Raw genomic sequence first — 18,440 nt, 5'->3', positions numbered from 1 at the left:
CATGTAACGGGTCCTCCCCCCTTTTTGAAAATTCAATAGCTGCTTCACAACTCTTGCTAACTGCAGGGATGGGAATTCTTACATGACTTTTACATTGAGACATAATCTCATTGATGTTTTTATGTAGACAGTTTCAGCCATGTCAGTCAGTTCACTATGTATAGTACAGGAGGATAACAGATGCACCTTCTGTGATGCATAGTGACCTCATGATAAGGATGCTCAAAGCCAGACATCAAAAAATTAAATGAGATTCTATCTGAAGATCTAAATTATTTTAAGATATCAAAATACTTTGATTTTAAGCTTACATTTATTGAAAAAGCATATATGACAGTACATTATTATCCACTCAAATATCCACTTACTGAGTAGTGCGTGGATATAACTTTGTCAAAAAAATGGTTCAAATGGCTCTGAGCACTATGGGACTCAATTTCTGAGGTCATTAGTCCCCTAGAACTTAGAACTAGTTAAACCTAACTAACCTAAGGAAATCACACACATCCATAGAACCGCACGGCCATTTTGGCCGGCTAACTTTGTCATTTTTCATTTATTTTTATATGTCAGTTTTATCTGTAGAGATACCCGAGACATTTGTTTTCACTGTATGTTTCATTCTTTCATGTGAGTAACGTATTTAGGTAGTGGACAGGAGTTAATTTTTTTTCCTTCTAATTTAATGCTCTGAAATTGAATCATGCCTGCGAGCTAATTTTAAATGGAAGCACAAGTACAGTGATGCTGTATCTTCAACCAACTGACATGATATGATAAGATATACACTCCTGGAAATGGAAAAAAGAACACATTGACACCGGTGTGTCAGACTCACCATACTTGCTCCGGACACTGCGAGAGGACTGTACAGCAGACACACCAGGAACTGCGGTGTTGGCCGTCGAATGGCCCTAGCTGCGCAGCATTTGTGCACCGCCGCCGTCAGTGTCAGCCAGTTTGCCGTGGCATACGGAGCTCCATTGCAGTCTTTAACACTGGTAGCATGCCGCGACAGTGTGGACATGAACCGTATGTGCAGTTGACGGACTTTGAGCGAGGGCGTATAGTGGGCATGCGGGAGGCCGGGTGGACATACCGCCGAATTGCTCAACACGTGGGGCGTGAGGTCTCCACAGTACATCGATGTTGTCGCCAGTGGTCGGCGGAAGGTGCACGTGCCCGTCGACCTGGGACCGGACCGCAGCGACGCACGGATGCACGCCAAGACCGTAGGATCCTACGCAGTGCCGTAGGGGACCGCACCGCCACTTCCCAGCAAATTAGGGACACTGTTGCTCCTGGGGTATCGGCGAGGACCATTCGCAACCATCTCCATGAAGCTGGGCTACGGTCCCACACACCGTTAGGCCGTCTTCCGCTCACGCCCCAACATCGTGCAGCCCGCCTCCAGTGGTGTCGCGACAGGCATGAATGGAGGGACGAATGGAGATGTGTCGTCTTCAGCGATGAGAGTCGCTTCTGCCTTGGTGCCAATGATGGTCGTATGCGTGTTTGGCGCCGTGCAGGTGAGCGTCACAATCAGGACTGCATACGACCGAGGCACACAGGGCCAACACCCGGCATCATGGTGTGGGGAGCGATCTCCTACACTGGCCGTACACCACTGGTGATCGTCGAGGGGACACTGAATAGTGCACGGTACATCCAAACCGTCATCGAACCCATCGTTCTACCATTCCTAGACCGGCAAGGGAACTTGCTGTTCCAACAGGACAATGCACGTCCGCATGTATCCCGTGCCACCCAACGTGCTCTAGAAGGTGTAAGTCAACTACCCTGGCCAGCAAGATCTCCGGATCTGTTCCCCATTGAGCATGTTTGGGACTGGATGAAGCGTCGTCTCACGCGGTCTGCACGTCCAGCACGAACGCTGATCCAACTGAGGCGCCAGGTGGAAATGGCATGGCAAGCCGTTCCACAGGACTACATCCAGCATCTCTACGATCGTCTCCATGAGAGAATAGCAGCCTGCATTGCTGCGAAAGGTGGATATACACTGTACTAGTGCCGACATTGTGCATGCTCTGTTGCCTGTGTCTATGTGCCTGTGGTTCTGTCAGTGTGATCATGTGATGTATCTGACCCCAGGAATGTGTCAATAAAGTTTCCCCTTCCTGGGACAATGAATTCACGGTGTTCTTATTTCAATTTCCAGGAGTGTATTTGTGAAGTTCACACCATACAAAAATAATCAGTGGTGGTGTTTTACATGACAATGATAACTTCTACATGATTTTGCACAAACAAATGGCCAGATAATGGATTAAGATACAGGGCCGACTCTTCTAGATCTACAAACAAGAATAAAACAATATATAATCCATAAACTTACAGCTTTCATAAAAGGTGTTCATGACTCTCATTCCTCAAAACAGTGCAATGCCTCAACTTGGGAACCAGTTTGTCGACAGACCTCACTCTTGTTTTTTTTTTTTTTTTCCTTTACAGCGCAGTCCCTCCGACACCCACCAGCAGGGGCCAAGTGGTACGGCAAGCTGTATTGGCTTCTCTGCTGGCCAGCACTACTTCTGCTCAAAGTTACAATTCCTGACTGCAGCAAGCCCAAACTCCGCAAGCTATTCCCTCTTACTTTCTTCATGTGTATTGTCTGGATTGGATTAAATGCATATTTTGTCTCATGGATGATTACTGTAATCGGTAAGCTCCTTGACATCTCTGTATAAGTTATAATTAACTTTCCAAATAAAGTGAGGGATCTTGTTGATGGATAAGAAAGTTCATGAGATTAAACCATTTTTAACTTATTTTGCTCATAAGCAATGTCCAGATATCAAAACTTTAATACAATTTCATTCAACATGAATGTTAAACTATTAGTGACAGTAGGGAAATATATAATTTTATAAACTTTATTGAATCTTATTCATTAAAACAGTAAATAATAAATAAAAAAATGGGCTTGGGAAATTAAAAGATACAAAAGTATGAGAAATTATAACAATCAATTACAGATGACAACAAAAAGTGATTGCAAGCCTTTATTCAGAGACACACACAAAATAGAAGATTACATACCATTTGGTGATGAAGAAATATTTAAAATCCCAAAAGTTATGGCTTCAAACACATTTTACAAATCTGTGAGTTTAGGCCATATCCCAGTTGCTTTTCTTTTCATGGCCACTAAGCAATCCACTTTTTTGCTTCAGATATTATTAACTTTCAACATATGGATCTGGAAAGCAATGAAACAAGACACCAATTACAACAATAATTTGAACATACATATCTGCAGTTACATATGGTATACAATTCACTGTTTAAAAGAGGTTCGGAGCAAGAGCGTGTACAACAGACCGAAGACGTGTTTTGTTGGTGCTGCACATTTTAGCGTTTTTGGCTGAGATAAACTCATGCTTCAATGTCCTTCTTTGGCATGCCAGTGCAGAAGTGTACACAGAATTGCTTCTGCATAATATTTCATTAATTTTAACAATATCTGTATGTATTGTGATATACGGAAAAATTCCTAACACCTGCTAGTACTGTTATCATCAAAGGTAGGCTTAAACTTAATTGTGCTCTTTTAAAATTTTTAGAACAGTAGGCCTGTCCTCATTCAAAACAACCATTCTCTTCTTTCATTGTATAATTTACATGAGAAATAGATTATTATTGAGAACTTCTGGATGCTTACAAAACTATATTTTCGTAAGTTACCAGTATGAGTATTTCCGATATGTAAGTAATTCCATAGCAAATTAGCATTTGAGGTTCACAGCTTCTGCCACAGAATATATCACTCGTGTATTTAATCATATATCAATGTAAATAATTGTGCATTTTTGGGAATTTTCGGGAGATACCATTGTCCTTTACATAAACTACGAGTAATTTGCAGTAAGTTGGCATTCGTGATTTAGTTACTGTAGCAGATATTCTAATTAACATTGTGTTACATCCAGTTTTCCATAAAAAAGGAGTATCCCTATATATTATCTACATTAATCATAAATCATCTTCATTTTTGAGTTTGCTAATAATTATAATTAACCTCAGAATGTTTTAGGAAACTAGTAATTTTTACCATAAGTCTTGTGTTGCCTTGACAGAAATCTCATTTTGCATGTTTGTTCCAGTTCTTACAGGAAATTAGCAACTTTTTAGCTCAAGAGATCAAATGATACTCAACAGGTTTAATTTATAGTTCTTTGTTCACTGCCCCATAATACATTGCATCAGTCAAACTGCAACCCCACCGTGAATCCTGTTCTTGAACAGAGGATGAGTTGGTTGATATTCATGTGCAGCTGCTATGAACTGTTGTGATGGGAGGGCTCCTGAGAGCCATGTACCTGTTATCCTGGTACCAGAGGTACCTCAAGTACTATCCTCTCCTGTGGATCCTGTCTCCCCTGCAGGAAGTACAGAATCTGTCACCACTCATCCACTTGACCTTGAGTGGCATTTCATTGGTAGATCTAGGCATTCTGTACAAGGTGGACAGGGACCAGGGAGGACTCAGGGTGTAGTACAGATCCTCATAACCAACAAGTTGGAGGTGCTGTCTTTCACTGAAAATTAAACATCCAGTGGGAATCACTTCACCTGTTTTGGGGAAACCTGTTTTCTACAGTGTCAAGAGGAGGCAAACGCAAAAGGGTAGGAATCTATTAACCGTCTGTAGTTTAAATGTATGGCGAATGATGTACCCCTTAGGTAAATAGCAGCAAGGACAGGAAAGGGCACCAGGTGCACTCAGTGTGTATGCCTGATGGTCACATTCAAATGTTGAGGAGGCTGTTCCAGCAGCCACTGAGGAAACAACTGCAGATTGTGGTGCACATTGGAACAAATGATGTCTGTCATATGGCTCTGAGATCATACTTGGGTTGTTCCAGAGACTGGCAGACTTGTGCATAACACTCACAATTTGCAGCATTGTCCCCAGAATTAATCATGGCCCTTTGGTTCTGAGTTGAGCGGAAGAACTGTACCAGAGACTTCATAGATGCTATGACAGGCTAGACTCCAACTTCCTGGACTTGCGCCATAGGGTTGAGAACTGTAAGGTCCTCCTAAATGGGCTGGGTTTGCATTAAACATCAGAGGCTGCTACTCAGGTAGCTGATATTGTGTGGGGTGTGCACAAGAGTTTTTTAGCTTCAGCAACTATCCATCCAATCAAGATAATGATAGCTGTAGGAAACCCGGAATATCAGTGTAAGATCGAAAGAAATGCCTCCCACAGATGAGAGTATTACAATTCTAATAGTAAATTGCCGAAGCATTCACAACAAAGTTTGAAGCACTCATGAAAAGCAATGAAGCTCACATAATATTAGGATCAGAAAGCAGATTGAAACCTGAAATTGATAGCAGTAAGATTTTTGGACTAAATTTGAGTGTACCTCGAAAGGACAGGCAAACAGGAAATGGAGGTGGTGTCTTTGTCACAGTAGGCAAGAATCTAAGGTCCACTGAGACAGAAATTAAAGCTATATGTGAGACTGTCTGGACAAGACTCAGTATTAGGGTGGGCGTAAAATAATAATTGGATCCTTATACTGTCCAACAGACACATCACCTTATGTAACCAAAAACTTTAGAGAAAACCTTGGTTCACTTGTACGTAAGCTCCCCAATAATACTGTAATCTTTGCTGGAGACTGTAATCATCCAACAGTTAATTGGGAAAACTACAGTTTTGTTAGTGGTGGGCATGATAAGACATCATGCGGAACATTACTAAATACCTTCTCTGAAAAGTGTCTGGAACAGATAGTTAGAAGCCCCACTCATGATGAAAATATATGAATCTAATGGCAACAAATAGACCTGACCTCTTCAAGGATGTCTTCATCGAAACTGGTATCAGTGACCATGATGTGGTTGTGGCAACAAGGATTATCAAAGTCCAATGGACAACTAAAACAAGCAGAAAGATACATATGTTCAATAAAGTAGATAAAAAATCTGTAGTGTCATATATAACAAGGAACTTGAAACTTTCAGCACAGGGCAGAAGCATGTAGAGGAACTCTGGCTTAAGTTTAAAAGAATAGTTGACCATGCACTGCATAAATGTGTACTCAGCAGAACAGTTCATAATGGAAAGGAACCTCCATGGTATACAGTCACTGTGAAGAAACTTCTAAAGAAACAGAGATTACTGAATATTAGGTGTAAAACAAAAGGAAGGGCTACAGATAGACAGATGCTGAATAAAACACATTTGGCCGGCAAGAAAGCAATGTGTGATGCCTTCAGTTACTACCATAGCAGTATATTGTTAGATAATATTTCACAAAACTCAAAGAAATGCTGGTCATATGTAAAGGCTGTCAGTGGCATCAAAGTTAGTCTCCAGTACCTAACGCATGAGACAGGAACTGAAATTGAGGATAGCAAAGCAAATGCTGAAATGCTTAACTGTGTTTTCAAATGTTCTTTTACCACTGAAAAGATGAATGAAATAAGTAGTTGTGTCAGTGGTGTTGAGAAACACCTGAAATCATTAAAACTGAACAAAGCACCAGGGCTTCATTAGATTAGATTAGATTTACTTTCATTCCAATTGATCCGTAGTGGGGAGGTCCTCCAGGATGTAGAACATGTCAGAAAAACAACAATACATGACAAATATTTACAACTCAAACAAATAAACTAATGTACCATTCCACAGGTCCCAAGTGGCATGGTCGTCATTTTTTAATGAACGCTATATGAAAGAATCATTTTACAAATACTAATGCAATGAATTTAAAATAAAAAAGTTTTTTATTTATTTATAAGGTAATAAGTGAGTAATACAACTACTAAATACTTATTTACAATAAACACATTACTGCACTGAAATTGTGCAGAAGTTATATATATATATATATATATATATATATATATATATATATATATATATATATATATAAAAAACAAAGATGATGTGACTTACCAAATGAAAGTGCTGGCAGGTCGACAGACACACAAACAAACACAAACATACACACAAAATTCAAGCTTTCGCAACAAACTGTTGCCTCATCAGGAAAGAGGGAAGGAGAGGGAAAGACGAAAGGATGTGGGTTTTAAGGGAGAGGGTAAGGAGTCATTCCAATCCCGGGAGCGGAAAGACTTACCTTAGGGGGAAAGAAGGACAGGTATACACTCACACACACACACATATCCATCCACACATATACAGACACAAGCAGACATATTTAAAGACAAAGAGTTTGGGCCCGGGATTGGAATGACTCCTTACCCTCGCCCTTAAAACCCACATCCTTTCGTCTTTCCCTCTCCTTCCCTCTTTCCTGATGAGGCAACAGTTTGTTGCGAAAGCTTGAATTTTGTGTGTATGTTTGTGTTTGTTTGTGTGTCTGTCGACCTGCCAGCACTTTCATTTGGTAAGTCACATCATCTTTGTTTTTAGATATATTTTTCCTACGTGGAATGTTGAGAGAGAGAGAGAGAGAGAGAGAGAGAGGGAAACATTCAACGTAGGAAAAATATATCTAAAAACAAAGAGGATGTAACTTACCAAACGAAAGCATTGGCATGTTGATAGACACACAAACAAACACAAACACACACACAAAATTCAAGCTTTCGCAACCAACGGTTGCTTCGTCTGCTTGTGTCTGTATATGTGCGGATGGATATGTGTGTGCATGTGTGTGAGTGTATACCTGTCCTTTTTTCCCCCTAAAGTAAGTCTTTCCACTCCCGGGATTGGAATGACTCCTTATCCTCTCCCTTAAAACCAACATCCTTTCGTCTTTCCCTCTCCTTCCCTCTTTCCTGATGAAGCAACCGTTGGTTGCGAAAGCTAGAATTTTGTGTGTATGTTTGTTCATCCTGACCCACAACTTCTTCACTTTTGAAGGCCAGACATACCAACAATTAAAGGGAACAGCCATGGGTACCAGGATGGCCCCCTCGTACGCCAACCTATTCATGGGTCGCTTAGAGGAAGCCTTCTTGGTTACCCAGGCCTGCCAACCCAAAGTTTGGTAGAGATTTATTGATGACATCTTCATGATCTGGACTCACAGTGAAGAAGAACTCCAGAATTTCCTCTCCAACCTCAACTCCTTTGGCTCCATTAGATTGACCTGGTCCTACTCCAAATCCCATGCCACTTTCCTTGACGTTGACCTCCATCTGTCCAATGGCCAGCTTCACACGTCCGTCCACATCAAACCCACCAACAAGCAACAGTACCTCCATTATGACAGCTGCCACCCATTCCACATCAAACGGTCCCTTCCCTAGAGCCTAGGTCTTCGTGGCAAATGAATCTGCTCCAGTCCGGAATCCCTGAACCACTACAGCAACAACCTGAAAACACCTTTCGCATCCCGCAACTACCCTCCCGACCTGGTACAGAAGCAAATAACCAGAGCCACTTCCTCATCCCCTCAAACCCTGAACTTCCCACAGAAGAACCACAAAAGTGCCCCACTTGTGACAGGATACTTTCTGGGACTGGATCAGACTCTGAATGTGGCTCTCCAGCAGGGATACGACTTCCTCAAATCCTGCCCTGAAATGAGATCCATCCTCCATGAAATCCTCCCCACTCCACCAAGAGTGTCTTTCTGCTGTCCACCTAACCTTCGTAACCTCTTAGTTCATCCCTATGAAATCCCCAAACCACCTTCCCTACCCTCTGGCTCCTACCCTTGTAACTGCCCCCGGTGTAAGACCTGTCCCATGCACCCTCCCACCACCACCAACTCCAGTCCTGTAACCCGGAGGGTGTACACGATCAAAGGCAGAGCCACGTGTGAAAGCACCCACGTGATTTACCAACTGACCTGCCTACACTGTGAAGCTTTCTATGTGGGAATGACCAGCAACAAACTGTCCATTCGCATGAATGGACACAGGCAGACAGTGTTTGTTGGTAATGAGGATCACCCTGTGGCTAAACATGCCTTGGTGCATGGTCAGCACATCTTGGCACAGTGTTACGCCATCCAGGTTATCTGGATACTTCCCACTAACACCAACCTGTCAGAACTCCGGAGATGGGAACTTGCCCTTCAGTATATCCTCTATTCTCGTTATCTGCCAGGCCTCAACCTCCACTAATTTCAAGTTGCCGCCGTTCATACCTCACCTGTCTTTCAACAACATCTTTGCCTTTGTACTTCCGCCTTGACTGACATCTCTGCCCAAACTCTTCGCCTTTACAAATGCCTGCTTGTGTCTGTGTATGTGCGGATGGCCTTGCAGTTCTGTGTATGTGCGGATGGATATGTGTGTGTGTGCGAGTGTGTACCTGTCCTTTTTTCCCCATAAGGTAAGTCTTTCTGCTCCTGGGATTGGAATGACTCCTTACCCTCTCCCTTAAAACCCACATCCTTTCGTCTTTCCCTCTCCTTCCTTCTTTCCTGATGAGGCAACAGTTTGTTGCGAAAGCTTGAATTTTGTGTGTATGTTTGTGTTTGTTTGTGTGTCTATCGACCTGCCAGCACTTTCGTTCGGTAAGTCGCATCATCTGTGTTTTTATATATATATATATATATATATATATATATATATATATATATATATATATATATATATATATATATATATATATATATATATATAACAGAGGGAAACATTCCACGTGGAAAAAATATATCTAAAAAGAAAGAAAGTGATGAGACTTACCAAACAAAAGCGCTGGCAGGTCGATAGACCTAAGGTAAGCCTTTCCGCTCCCGGGATTGGAATGACTCCTTACCCTCTCCCTTAAAACCCACTTCCTTTCATCTTTCCCTCTCCTTCCCTCTTTCCTGACGAAGCAACCGTTTGTTGCGAAAGCTAGAATTGTGTGTATGTTTGTGTTTGTTTGTGTGTCTATCGACCTGCCAGCACTTTTGTTTGGTAAGTCTCATCACTTTCTTTCTTTTCACATATCCATCCACACATATACAGACACAAGCAGACTTGTGTCTGTATATGTGTGGATGGATATGTGCGTGTGTGCGAGTGTATACCTGTCCTTTTTTCCCCCTAAGGTAAGTCTTTCTGCTCCCGGGATTGGAATGACTCCTTACCCTCTCCCTTAAAACCCACATCCTTTCATCTTTCCCTCTCCTTCCCTCTTTCCTGATGAGGCAACAGTTTGTTGCGAAAGCTTGAATTTTGTGTGTATGTTTGTGTTTGTTTGTGTGTCTATCGAATATATATAGGGAAACATTCCACATGGGAAAAATATATCTAAAAACAAAGATGATGTGACTTACCAAACGAAAGCGCTGGCAGGTCGATAGACACACAAACAAACACAAACATACACACAAAATTCTAGCTTTCGCAACCAACGGTTGCCTCATCAGGAAAGAGGGAAATTCATCAATGGAGTAGAAGGAGTTGGCCACCAATAAATCCTTTAGGCTGAATTTCGTTGGTTGTTAAGCTTTTTATGGCTGTTGGCAAGTTATTGAAAATGTGTGTTCCTGAATAAAGCACACCTTTTTGTACAAGACTAAGTGACTTTAAATCCTTGTGAGGATTACTCTTATTTCTAGTATTGATTCCATAAATTGAGCTGTTGGGTTGAAAAGGTGATATATTTTTAATGACAAATTTCATTAAGGAATAAAGATATTGGGAAGCAGTAGTTAGTATCCCTAGTTCCCTAAACAGGCTTCTCCAGGATGTTCACACCACATATAACTCTTACTGCATATTTTTGTGCTTGGAAAACTTTAGCTTGGCTTGATGAAATGCCCCAAAAAATAATCTCATATGACATTATGGAATGAAAGTAAGCATAGTATGCCAGCTTTTTTGATTTTATATCCCCTATATCTGACACAATTCACATTGCAAATAGAGATTTGTTAAGATGCTTCAGCAGTTCTGTGGTGTGCTCCACCCAGTTGAATTTATTATCAAGCTGTAATCCCAAGAATTTAACGCTGTCCACTTCTTCTATCTGCTTGTCATCGTATGTTAGGCATATACTCGTGGGACACCCCTTAGAAGTTCTGAACTGCATGTAGTGACAAAGAATTGGCTAGGAACCAGTGATTAATGTCCACAAATATTTTATTAGCTGGCCTTTCTAAGACTACACTTGATTTGCTATTTATTGCAATGTTTGTATCATCGGCAAACAAAACGAACTTGGCTTCTGGTAATGTTACTGATGAAAGGTCACTGATATACACAAGAAAAGGTAAGTGCCCTAAAATGGAACCTAGTGGGACCCCACATGTAATTAGTTCCCAGTTGGATGATGCCTGATAGCTTGATACATTTCTCTTTCCTAATAACACCCTTTTTTTCCTGCCAGAGATATAAGATTTGAACCATTTTGCAGCATTTCCTGTTACACTATAATATTCTAATTTACTTAAAAGGATATTGTGATTTACACAGTCAAACGCCTTTGACAGATCACAAAATATACCAGTTGCTTGCATTTATTTATTTATTTTTTGACGAAATCCATATCAGATTCTATACGAAATCTGCAGCTTAGTTAGCCCCTCTTGTAACTATAATCTATCACCAATCCCTTGACCAAAAAAGTGCCCAGTTCTTAGAAAAAGGCGCAGTTCACACCCATCCATAAGAAGGATAGTAGGAGTGTTCCACAAAACTACCGTCCAATATCCATGACATTGATTTGTTGTACAATCTTAGATCATATTCTGAGCTCAAACATAATGAGGTGTCTTGCACAGAATGACCTTCTCAATGTCAACTAGCACAGATTCCAAAAATACCAATCGTGTGAAACTCAACTCACACATTTCTCACATAGCATGCTGAAAACTTTGGATCAAAGCAGTCTTGTAGATGCAGTGTTTCTTGATTTCTGAAAAGGATTTGATTCAGTACCAAACCTATGCTTATTGTCAAAAGTTTGATCATATGGGGTATCAAGTGAAATTTGTGACTGTATGAGGACTTTGTGGTAAGGAGAACGCAGCATGTTAATTTGGATGGAGAGTCGTCATCAGATGTAGATGTAACTTCAGGTGTATCCCGGGGAAGTCTGTGGGGACCCCTGATGTTTATGTCGTATATTAATGGTCTTGCAGACAATATTAACAGTAACCTCAGACTTTTTGCAGATGATGCAGTTATCGATAATAAAGTACTATCTGAAAGAAGCTACATAAATATTCAGTCAGATCTTAATAAGATTTCAAAGTGGTGCAAAGATTGGCAACTCGCTTTCAAGGTTCAGAAAAGTTAAACTGTGCACTTCATGAAACAAAAAAAACATAGTGTCCTATGACTACAATATCAGTGAGTCACTACTGGAATCAGTCAGCTCATTCAAATACCTGATTGTAACACTTTGTAGGAATATAAAATGGAATTTTGTGCAAAGCAGGTGGTAGTCTTCAGTTTATTCTTGTATTCATGCTTCCCATGGTAGTTCCAATGATCCTTTGCTTATGAGACAGCCTGACGTAAGGTTGAAACATAAGGTTTCTGAGAAATTCGCATGTAGAGATTGATATTTGCATAAGAACTCCAACCATCTACCACACAAAAGAGAGGTCCCATCAAAAGTCTAGATAGAGCCAAAAGAATCTGCAAGCCAGAACACCTGGATGCTGAATTAAAACATTTGAAGCAGACTTTCGAGAAGAATGGCTATTCAGATAAGGAAGTAATTAGGGTCTGCAACCTAATAACAGTAGGAAAAAAGACAACAATAGAACACAGCAATGGAAGAATAAGGTTTCTCTCCCTTTTATCAAAAAAGTAACTGATCAGGTGAGCAAGACTTTACCAAAATATTACATCAGATCGTTTTTTAGACCAATTAAGAAAATAGGTCAAGAACTCCAAACTGTAAAGGAGAAATACCCTCCTCTGTCAGCAAGTGGAATATATAAAACCCCATTTGCTTGTGGAAAGATCAACATTGGAACTACCAAGGGAAGCGTGAATACAAGACTGAATGAATATAAAAGGCTTTTCCGCCTAGCGAAAACAGAAAAACCAGCTGTAGCAGAGTGTCCTTTTCAGTCAGGAAATCATAAAGTGAAGTTCTCCAAAACCAAAATTTTATCTACTGTGAACAACTATTATTCGTGACTATATAGAGACACCATCAAAATATGTAAGCATAGTGATAATTTATCAGAAAAGAAGAAGCCATGAAAGTTGATAATATGTGGACAGTGGCTCTCCAGAATCGATAGATAAGTTTTTATATTTGATAGGTGACAATCGATAGTTGAATTTTATCTCTAACAAAGGTTATCTCTGCTCATCATGTATTTATGTTGCTCTTCGATGTCCAACTCATCAGTTGGCAATATTCTGTTACCAAGAACACCTCAGAAGATATCCAGAACAGCTCTGTACAAAATGACAGGAACTGGAAAGTTTCTTCAGCCATGGCTATACAGCCCAGAAGACTCATCAGCAACTAGGATATCCATCATGCAGGTCTTTACTATATAAACTGAGGTCTACTTCCTGCTTTACCCATGACTGATCCTAAATGACCCTAAAAAGTGTTGTCCCGGGTATTTGTATGAGTTGACCAGTTCCAGCTGTGACTTACTGACTCTACAGTCATAGAATACTATGTTTTTACATTTTGTGAAGTGCACAATTTTATATTTGTGAACATTTAAAGCAAGTTGCTGATCTTTACACAAATTTGAAATCTTATCAACATCCGACTGAATATTTACACAGCTTCTTTCAAACAGTACTTCATATAGATAATTACATCATCTTTGAGAGGTCTGAGGTTACAATTAACAGTATCCACAAGGTCATTAATATACAACATGAACAGCAAGGGTACCAAAACACTTCCTTGTGGCACAACCAAAGAAACTTCTACATTTGTTGATGACTCTCCATCGAAGATAATATACTGGCAAATTTACTCTGACATAGGGAAATTGCACACCCATATACAGTAGTTACACATCCGTAATCTTTCTGAATTGCACATCAAGAAATGGCCAACAACCCACAGTTCATAAAAGTATAATTTAAAAGTATAGGTTGCTATTAACCACATAGAGCAGACATTGAGTAGCAGATGGGCACATTACAATAAGCCTACTAGATATTATTCAGCTATCCAACTAATTCTATTGTCAATATAATAGAGGGAAACATTCCACAAGGGAAAAATATATCTAAAAACAAAGATGATGTGACTTACCGAACGAAAGTGCTGGCAGGTCGATAGACACACAAACAAACACAAACACACACACAAAATTCAAGCTTTCGCAACAAACTCTTGCCTCATCAGGAAAGAGGGAAGGAGAGGGAAAGACGAAAGGATGTGGGTTTTAGGGGAGAGGGTAAGGAGTCATTCCAATCCCGGGAGCGGAAAGACTTACCTTAGGGGGAAAAAAGGACGGGTATACACTCGCGCACACACACACATATCCATCCACACATATACAGACACAAGCAGACATCTCACAAGCAGACATATTTAAAGTCTTTAAATATGTCTGCTTGTGAGATGTCTGCTTGTGTCTGTATATGTGTGGATGGATATGTGTGTGTGTGCGCGAGTGTATACCCGTCCTTTTTTCCCCCTAAGGTAAGTCTTTAAATATGTCTGCTTGTGAGATGTCTGCTTGTGTCTGTATATGTGTGGATGGATATGTGTGTGTGTGCGCGAGTGTATACCCATCCTTTTTTCCCCCTAAGGTAAGTCTTTCCGCTCCCGGGATTGGAATGACTCCTTACCCTCTCCCCTAAAACCCACATCCTTTTGTCTTTCCCTCTCCTTCCCTCTTTCCTGATGAGGCAACAGTTTGTTGCGAAAGCTTGAATTTTGTGTGTGTGTTTGTGTTTGTTTGTGTGTCTATCGACCTGCCAGCGCTTTCGTTCGGTAAGTCACATCATCTTTGTTTTTAGATATAATTCTATTGTCAGGCATAGACGGAACACACACACACACACACACACAAAATGAACTCACATACACATGGCCACTGTTGTCTCTAGGCACTGAGGCCTGACTGCAGCTGGTTCTGAGGTGAGCTGCAGTCTTTGCTGTGGGCAGGGGTGTAGAGGGGGTAGTGGGTGTACAGAAGAGGCAGGGGGCAGGGAGGGGGAGGATAGCAGTGCTGTCTGTGGGAGCAGGTGGGGACATGGTGGGGTCAGGATAGTGGGCTGCTAGGTGTATTGCTATCCTCATTAATGAGTACAAACTATGGATTGAGAATAAATCAAAGATTTGTGAAAAATTTATCGTTGAAATTGGGGACCATGAAATAGATGATGTTAAGGAATTCTGATATGTAGGAAGCAAACTAACACATGATGAATGAGGCAAAGAGGACATAAAAAGCACAGGCAAAGATTAGTCTGCTAGTACCAAAATCTGGCCCTAATCTGAGGAAGAAATTTCTGAGAATGTGTGTTCAGAGCACAGTGTCTGAGGGAATAAATCATGAACTGGGGAAAAACTGGAAAAGAAGACAATCGAAGCATTTGAGATGTAGTGTTACAGAAGAATGTCGAAAATCAGGTGAGATGACAGGATAAGGAATGAGGAGATTCTCCATAGAATTAACGAAGCATGGAACATGTGGAAGGTTGACAACAAGAACAGACAGAATGATAGGACATGTATTGAGACATCAGGGAATAGCCTCCATGGTACTAGAGGGAGCTGTAAAGGATAAAAACTGCATGAAAAGGCAGAGATTGGAGAACATGAAACAAATAATTGAGGACATAGTATGCAAGAGCTATTCTGAGATGATGCAGGTGCACTGGCTGAGGCACGTTTAAGAATCGAGTGGGAGGCAGGTAGAGGACAGGGACATGCAAAGATTGAACTCTGGGGTTATGGGAACAAAGACTACGTTGTAAGGAGAGTTCGGACTTATGCGGTTCAGAAAAGCTGGTGTCCTTGGGAAAAATAAAGATTACATATGCCGTGAAAAAGTCATTTAAGTTGAGCACGTTGTATTGGGCAGCAAGTTCAGCAACTGGATAGTACAACTGTCTCTCGGCTACAGTTTGACGGTGGCCATTCATGCAGACAGATCATTTGTTAATGCTTGTGTGCACATAGAATACTGCACAGTGGTTGCCATTAGGCTGGTAGCTGACATGGCTGCTTTCACAGGTAGCCCTGCCCTTGATGGGATACAAGCACCAGTGACATGGGTGAATTAGAGGCTAGTGGGAGGATGTGTGTGACAGATCATGCTTTTAAGACATTTGCAGGGATGTAATCAATAGGACAAGGTGTTAGGTGCAGTACTGGAATAGGGACAGACAAGGATTTTGTTTAGGTTGGATGGGTGGTGGAAGAGATTGGGAGTATATTTCTCACTTCAGGGCATGATAAGAGGTAGTTGAAATCTTGACAGAGAATGTGATTCAGTTGCCCCAGTCCTGGGTGGTACTGAGTCGGGAGGTACCGTATTTACTCGAACCTAAGCCACACTTTTTTTTCGGATTTTGTAATCGAAAAAACTGCCTGCGGCTTAGAATCGAGTGCAAAGTAGGCGGAAGTTCTGAAAAATGTTGGTAGGTGCCGCCACAACAAAGTCCTGCCGTCGAATATATGTAGCGCTACACAGGCATGCTTTGCAGGCACAAAGATAAATACTGGCGCCAAAACCTCTGCGTCAGTAAATAAATTTTTTAAAAAAAATGTGGAAGACGAGCTTTTTTCTCCGCCCTGAGTTTCGACCACTACATTTTCATACATTATCCAACAAAGTAAATACAAATTCCGTATTGTTCATTTCGAATGTAGCAGCATTTCAATGTACTACAAAAATCCGACTGGCAAGACTGTTTGGGATGCTTGTCAATATGGTCAACTCTACATTCTGAATTTTTTCCTACCTGTGAGTAGAGATGGTTGCTAATAGGAACTTTTATGTATTGTGAATCACATGCAGTATTCTCTTCACCATAAGAATATTACGAATATAAACATTTTCCCATGTATTGTTTCATGTTTGCTGCTATCTCATTTAAATCCTGTCTGCCTAATAAACTACGAAACTAGAGTGAGACAACAGCAAACGCGGAAGAATATATATATCATGTCATGTTTATATTCGTACTATTCTTATGCCTAATAATGGTACAATCAGAAATGAAGCATGGCAATTGACTAGATTTTTAAATCTAAGATGACTCTAATTTCTGTTGCCGAATGTAATGTACTAAAGAGGCGTCTGCAAAGATTTTCAAACGGAGAAAAATTTTCGCTAAACTCTCGTTCAGAACATCTTCTATTATACACAGTCTATTATTTGGTTCTTGTTGATGATTTTCGAAGAAAGCAGCAGTGTATGTAACAACAAATAGCAGCCTCTTGCCATTGTTTCGCTAATGAGACGATTCCTCTCTTTTGTTTTTTAATTGTAAGCGGCGGTTGCGTGCACAAAAGCAGCAAGCCATGCTGCGAGCGGCGACAGGTCGTAAACACACATTATCAGAATGCGACAAACAATGCAGGACACAGTACAGTAATGCATTTTCAGCTTAGAGTGACGTAAACACCTATAACAAAGAGAACGGCACTTATCAGATCAACAAAAAATAAGCAATCAATTCAAACCAGACGAAGCACTTGAAAAAGGAAGGGTACCCGTATAATTAAGGACGGAGCACCTGACGCATAGCAATGGCTACCTGGTAAAGCTTCACAGCTAAGCTTACGACTCGAACCAAACTACTGTAGCTGTATCGTCATTCATTCGACCTAAATTGTGTCTCATATTACAATGGACCAACTTTGTTTCGATTTGGTGGTGCGGCCTAAAACTTTTCTCTCCCCTTGAATTTCGAGTCTCAAATTTCAGATGTGGCTTAGATTCGGGAAAAATTTTTTTCCTTCATTTCGAGTCTCATTTTTCAGGTGCGGCTTAGATTCGAGTGCGGCTTAGATTCGAGTAAATACGGTGTTCCTTTGTGGCTTGGCAGTGGGTGTGTGGGAGAGAACAGGTTGTAGGTATCAGTTTCTAGACAAAGTGGAAAGAGAAATTTTGGTCTATGAAGACTACAGTGACACTCTTGGGATACTTGAGGAGAACTGCTCATGACTAAAGATGTGATAGCCATGCATGGCTAGACTGTACAGAAGGGATTTCTCAGTACAGAATGGGTGGAAACTGTCGAAGTATAGGTATTGTTGGTGGTTGGTACATTTGATGTGGACAGAAGTACTGATGATGTCTCAGAAGAGATACCATGCATTCATATAATTGATTTGCCTTGATGGTCAATGAATGCACAATCTTTTGTGCTGATGCACAGTATCGTTCGGCTTCTTGTAGGAATCTTAAACTGGCAACCTTGGAAGACATGGACAGGGACTGCTGGTAGGTGGTGCTAGGTGAGAATGCTGAGATAGTCTGTACACTTTTGATAACACTGTGTACTGATGGCACAAAGGTTAATGCAAGTGCCTAGTAAGCAGGAGGTCACAGGTTCGAATTCTGATCCAGCGCACATATCAACTTGTCGCT

The 18,440-nt window shown here is 40.9% G+C and overlaps 1 protein-coding gene and 1 long non-coding RNA gene across 3 annotated transcripts in view; one reads left to right on the top strand and one right to left on the bottom strand.

Annotated features, from left to right (window-relative positions):
- Nucleotides 1-18,440, top strand: part of LOC126253409 (sodium/potassium/calcium exchanger 4-like) — a 118,106-nt gene that overhangs the window by 73,329 nt on the left and 26,337 nt on the right. The window contains exon 7 of one of the 2 annotated variants that reach the window (XM_049954717.1): nt 2,473-2,682. The exons of the other annotated variant lie outside the window; for it this stretch is intronic. Within the exon in view, the coding sequence (XP_049810674.1) occupies nt 2,473-2,682 (210 nt within the window). The remainder of the gene's footprint in view (nt 1-2,472; nt 2,683-18,440) is intronic. 2 annotated transcript variants of the gene reach the window in all.
- On the bottom strand, nt 2,459-16,926 carry LOC126253410 (uncharacterized). Its single transcript, XR_007545952.1, has 3 exons — nt 16,807-16,926; nt 3,061-3,220; nt 2,459-2,632 (listed from the first exon to the last, which is right to left on the bottom strand). It is a non-coding gene; the product is annotated as an uncharacterized LOC126253410 (long non-coding RNA).

The sequence above is a fragment of the Schistocerca nitens genome, chromosome 4 (assembly GCF_023898315.1).
Source record: "Schistocerca nitens isolate TAMUIC-IGC-003100 chromosome 4, iqSchNite1.1, whole genome shotgun sequence".
NCBI lineage: Eukaryota > Metazoa > Arthropoda > Insecta > Orthoptera > Acrididae > Schistocerca > Schistocerca nitens.
Note: the sequence above shows the minus strand (reverse complement) of the source record. Positions and strands in the feature narration are given on the sequence as shown.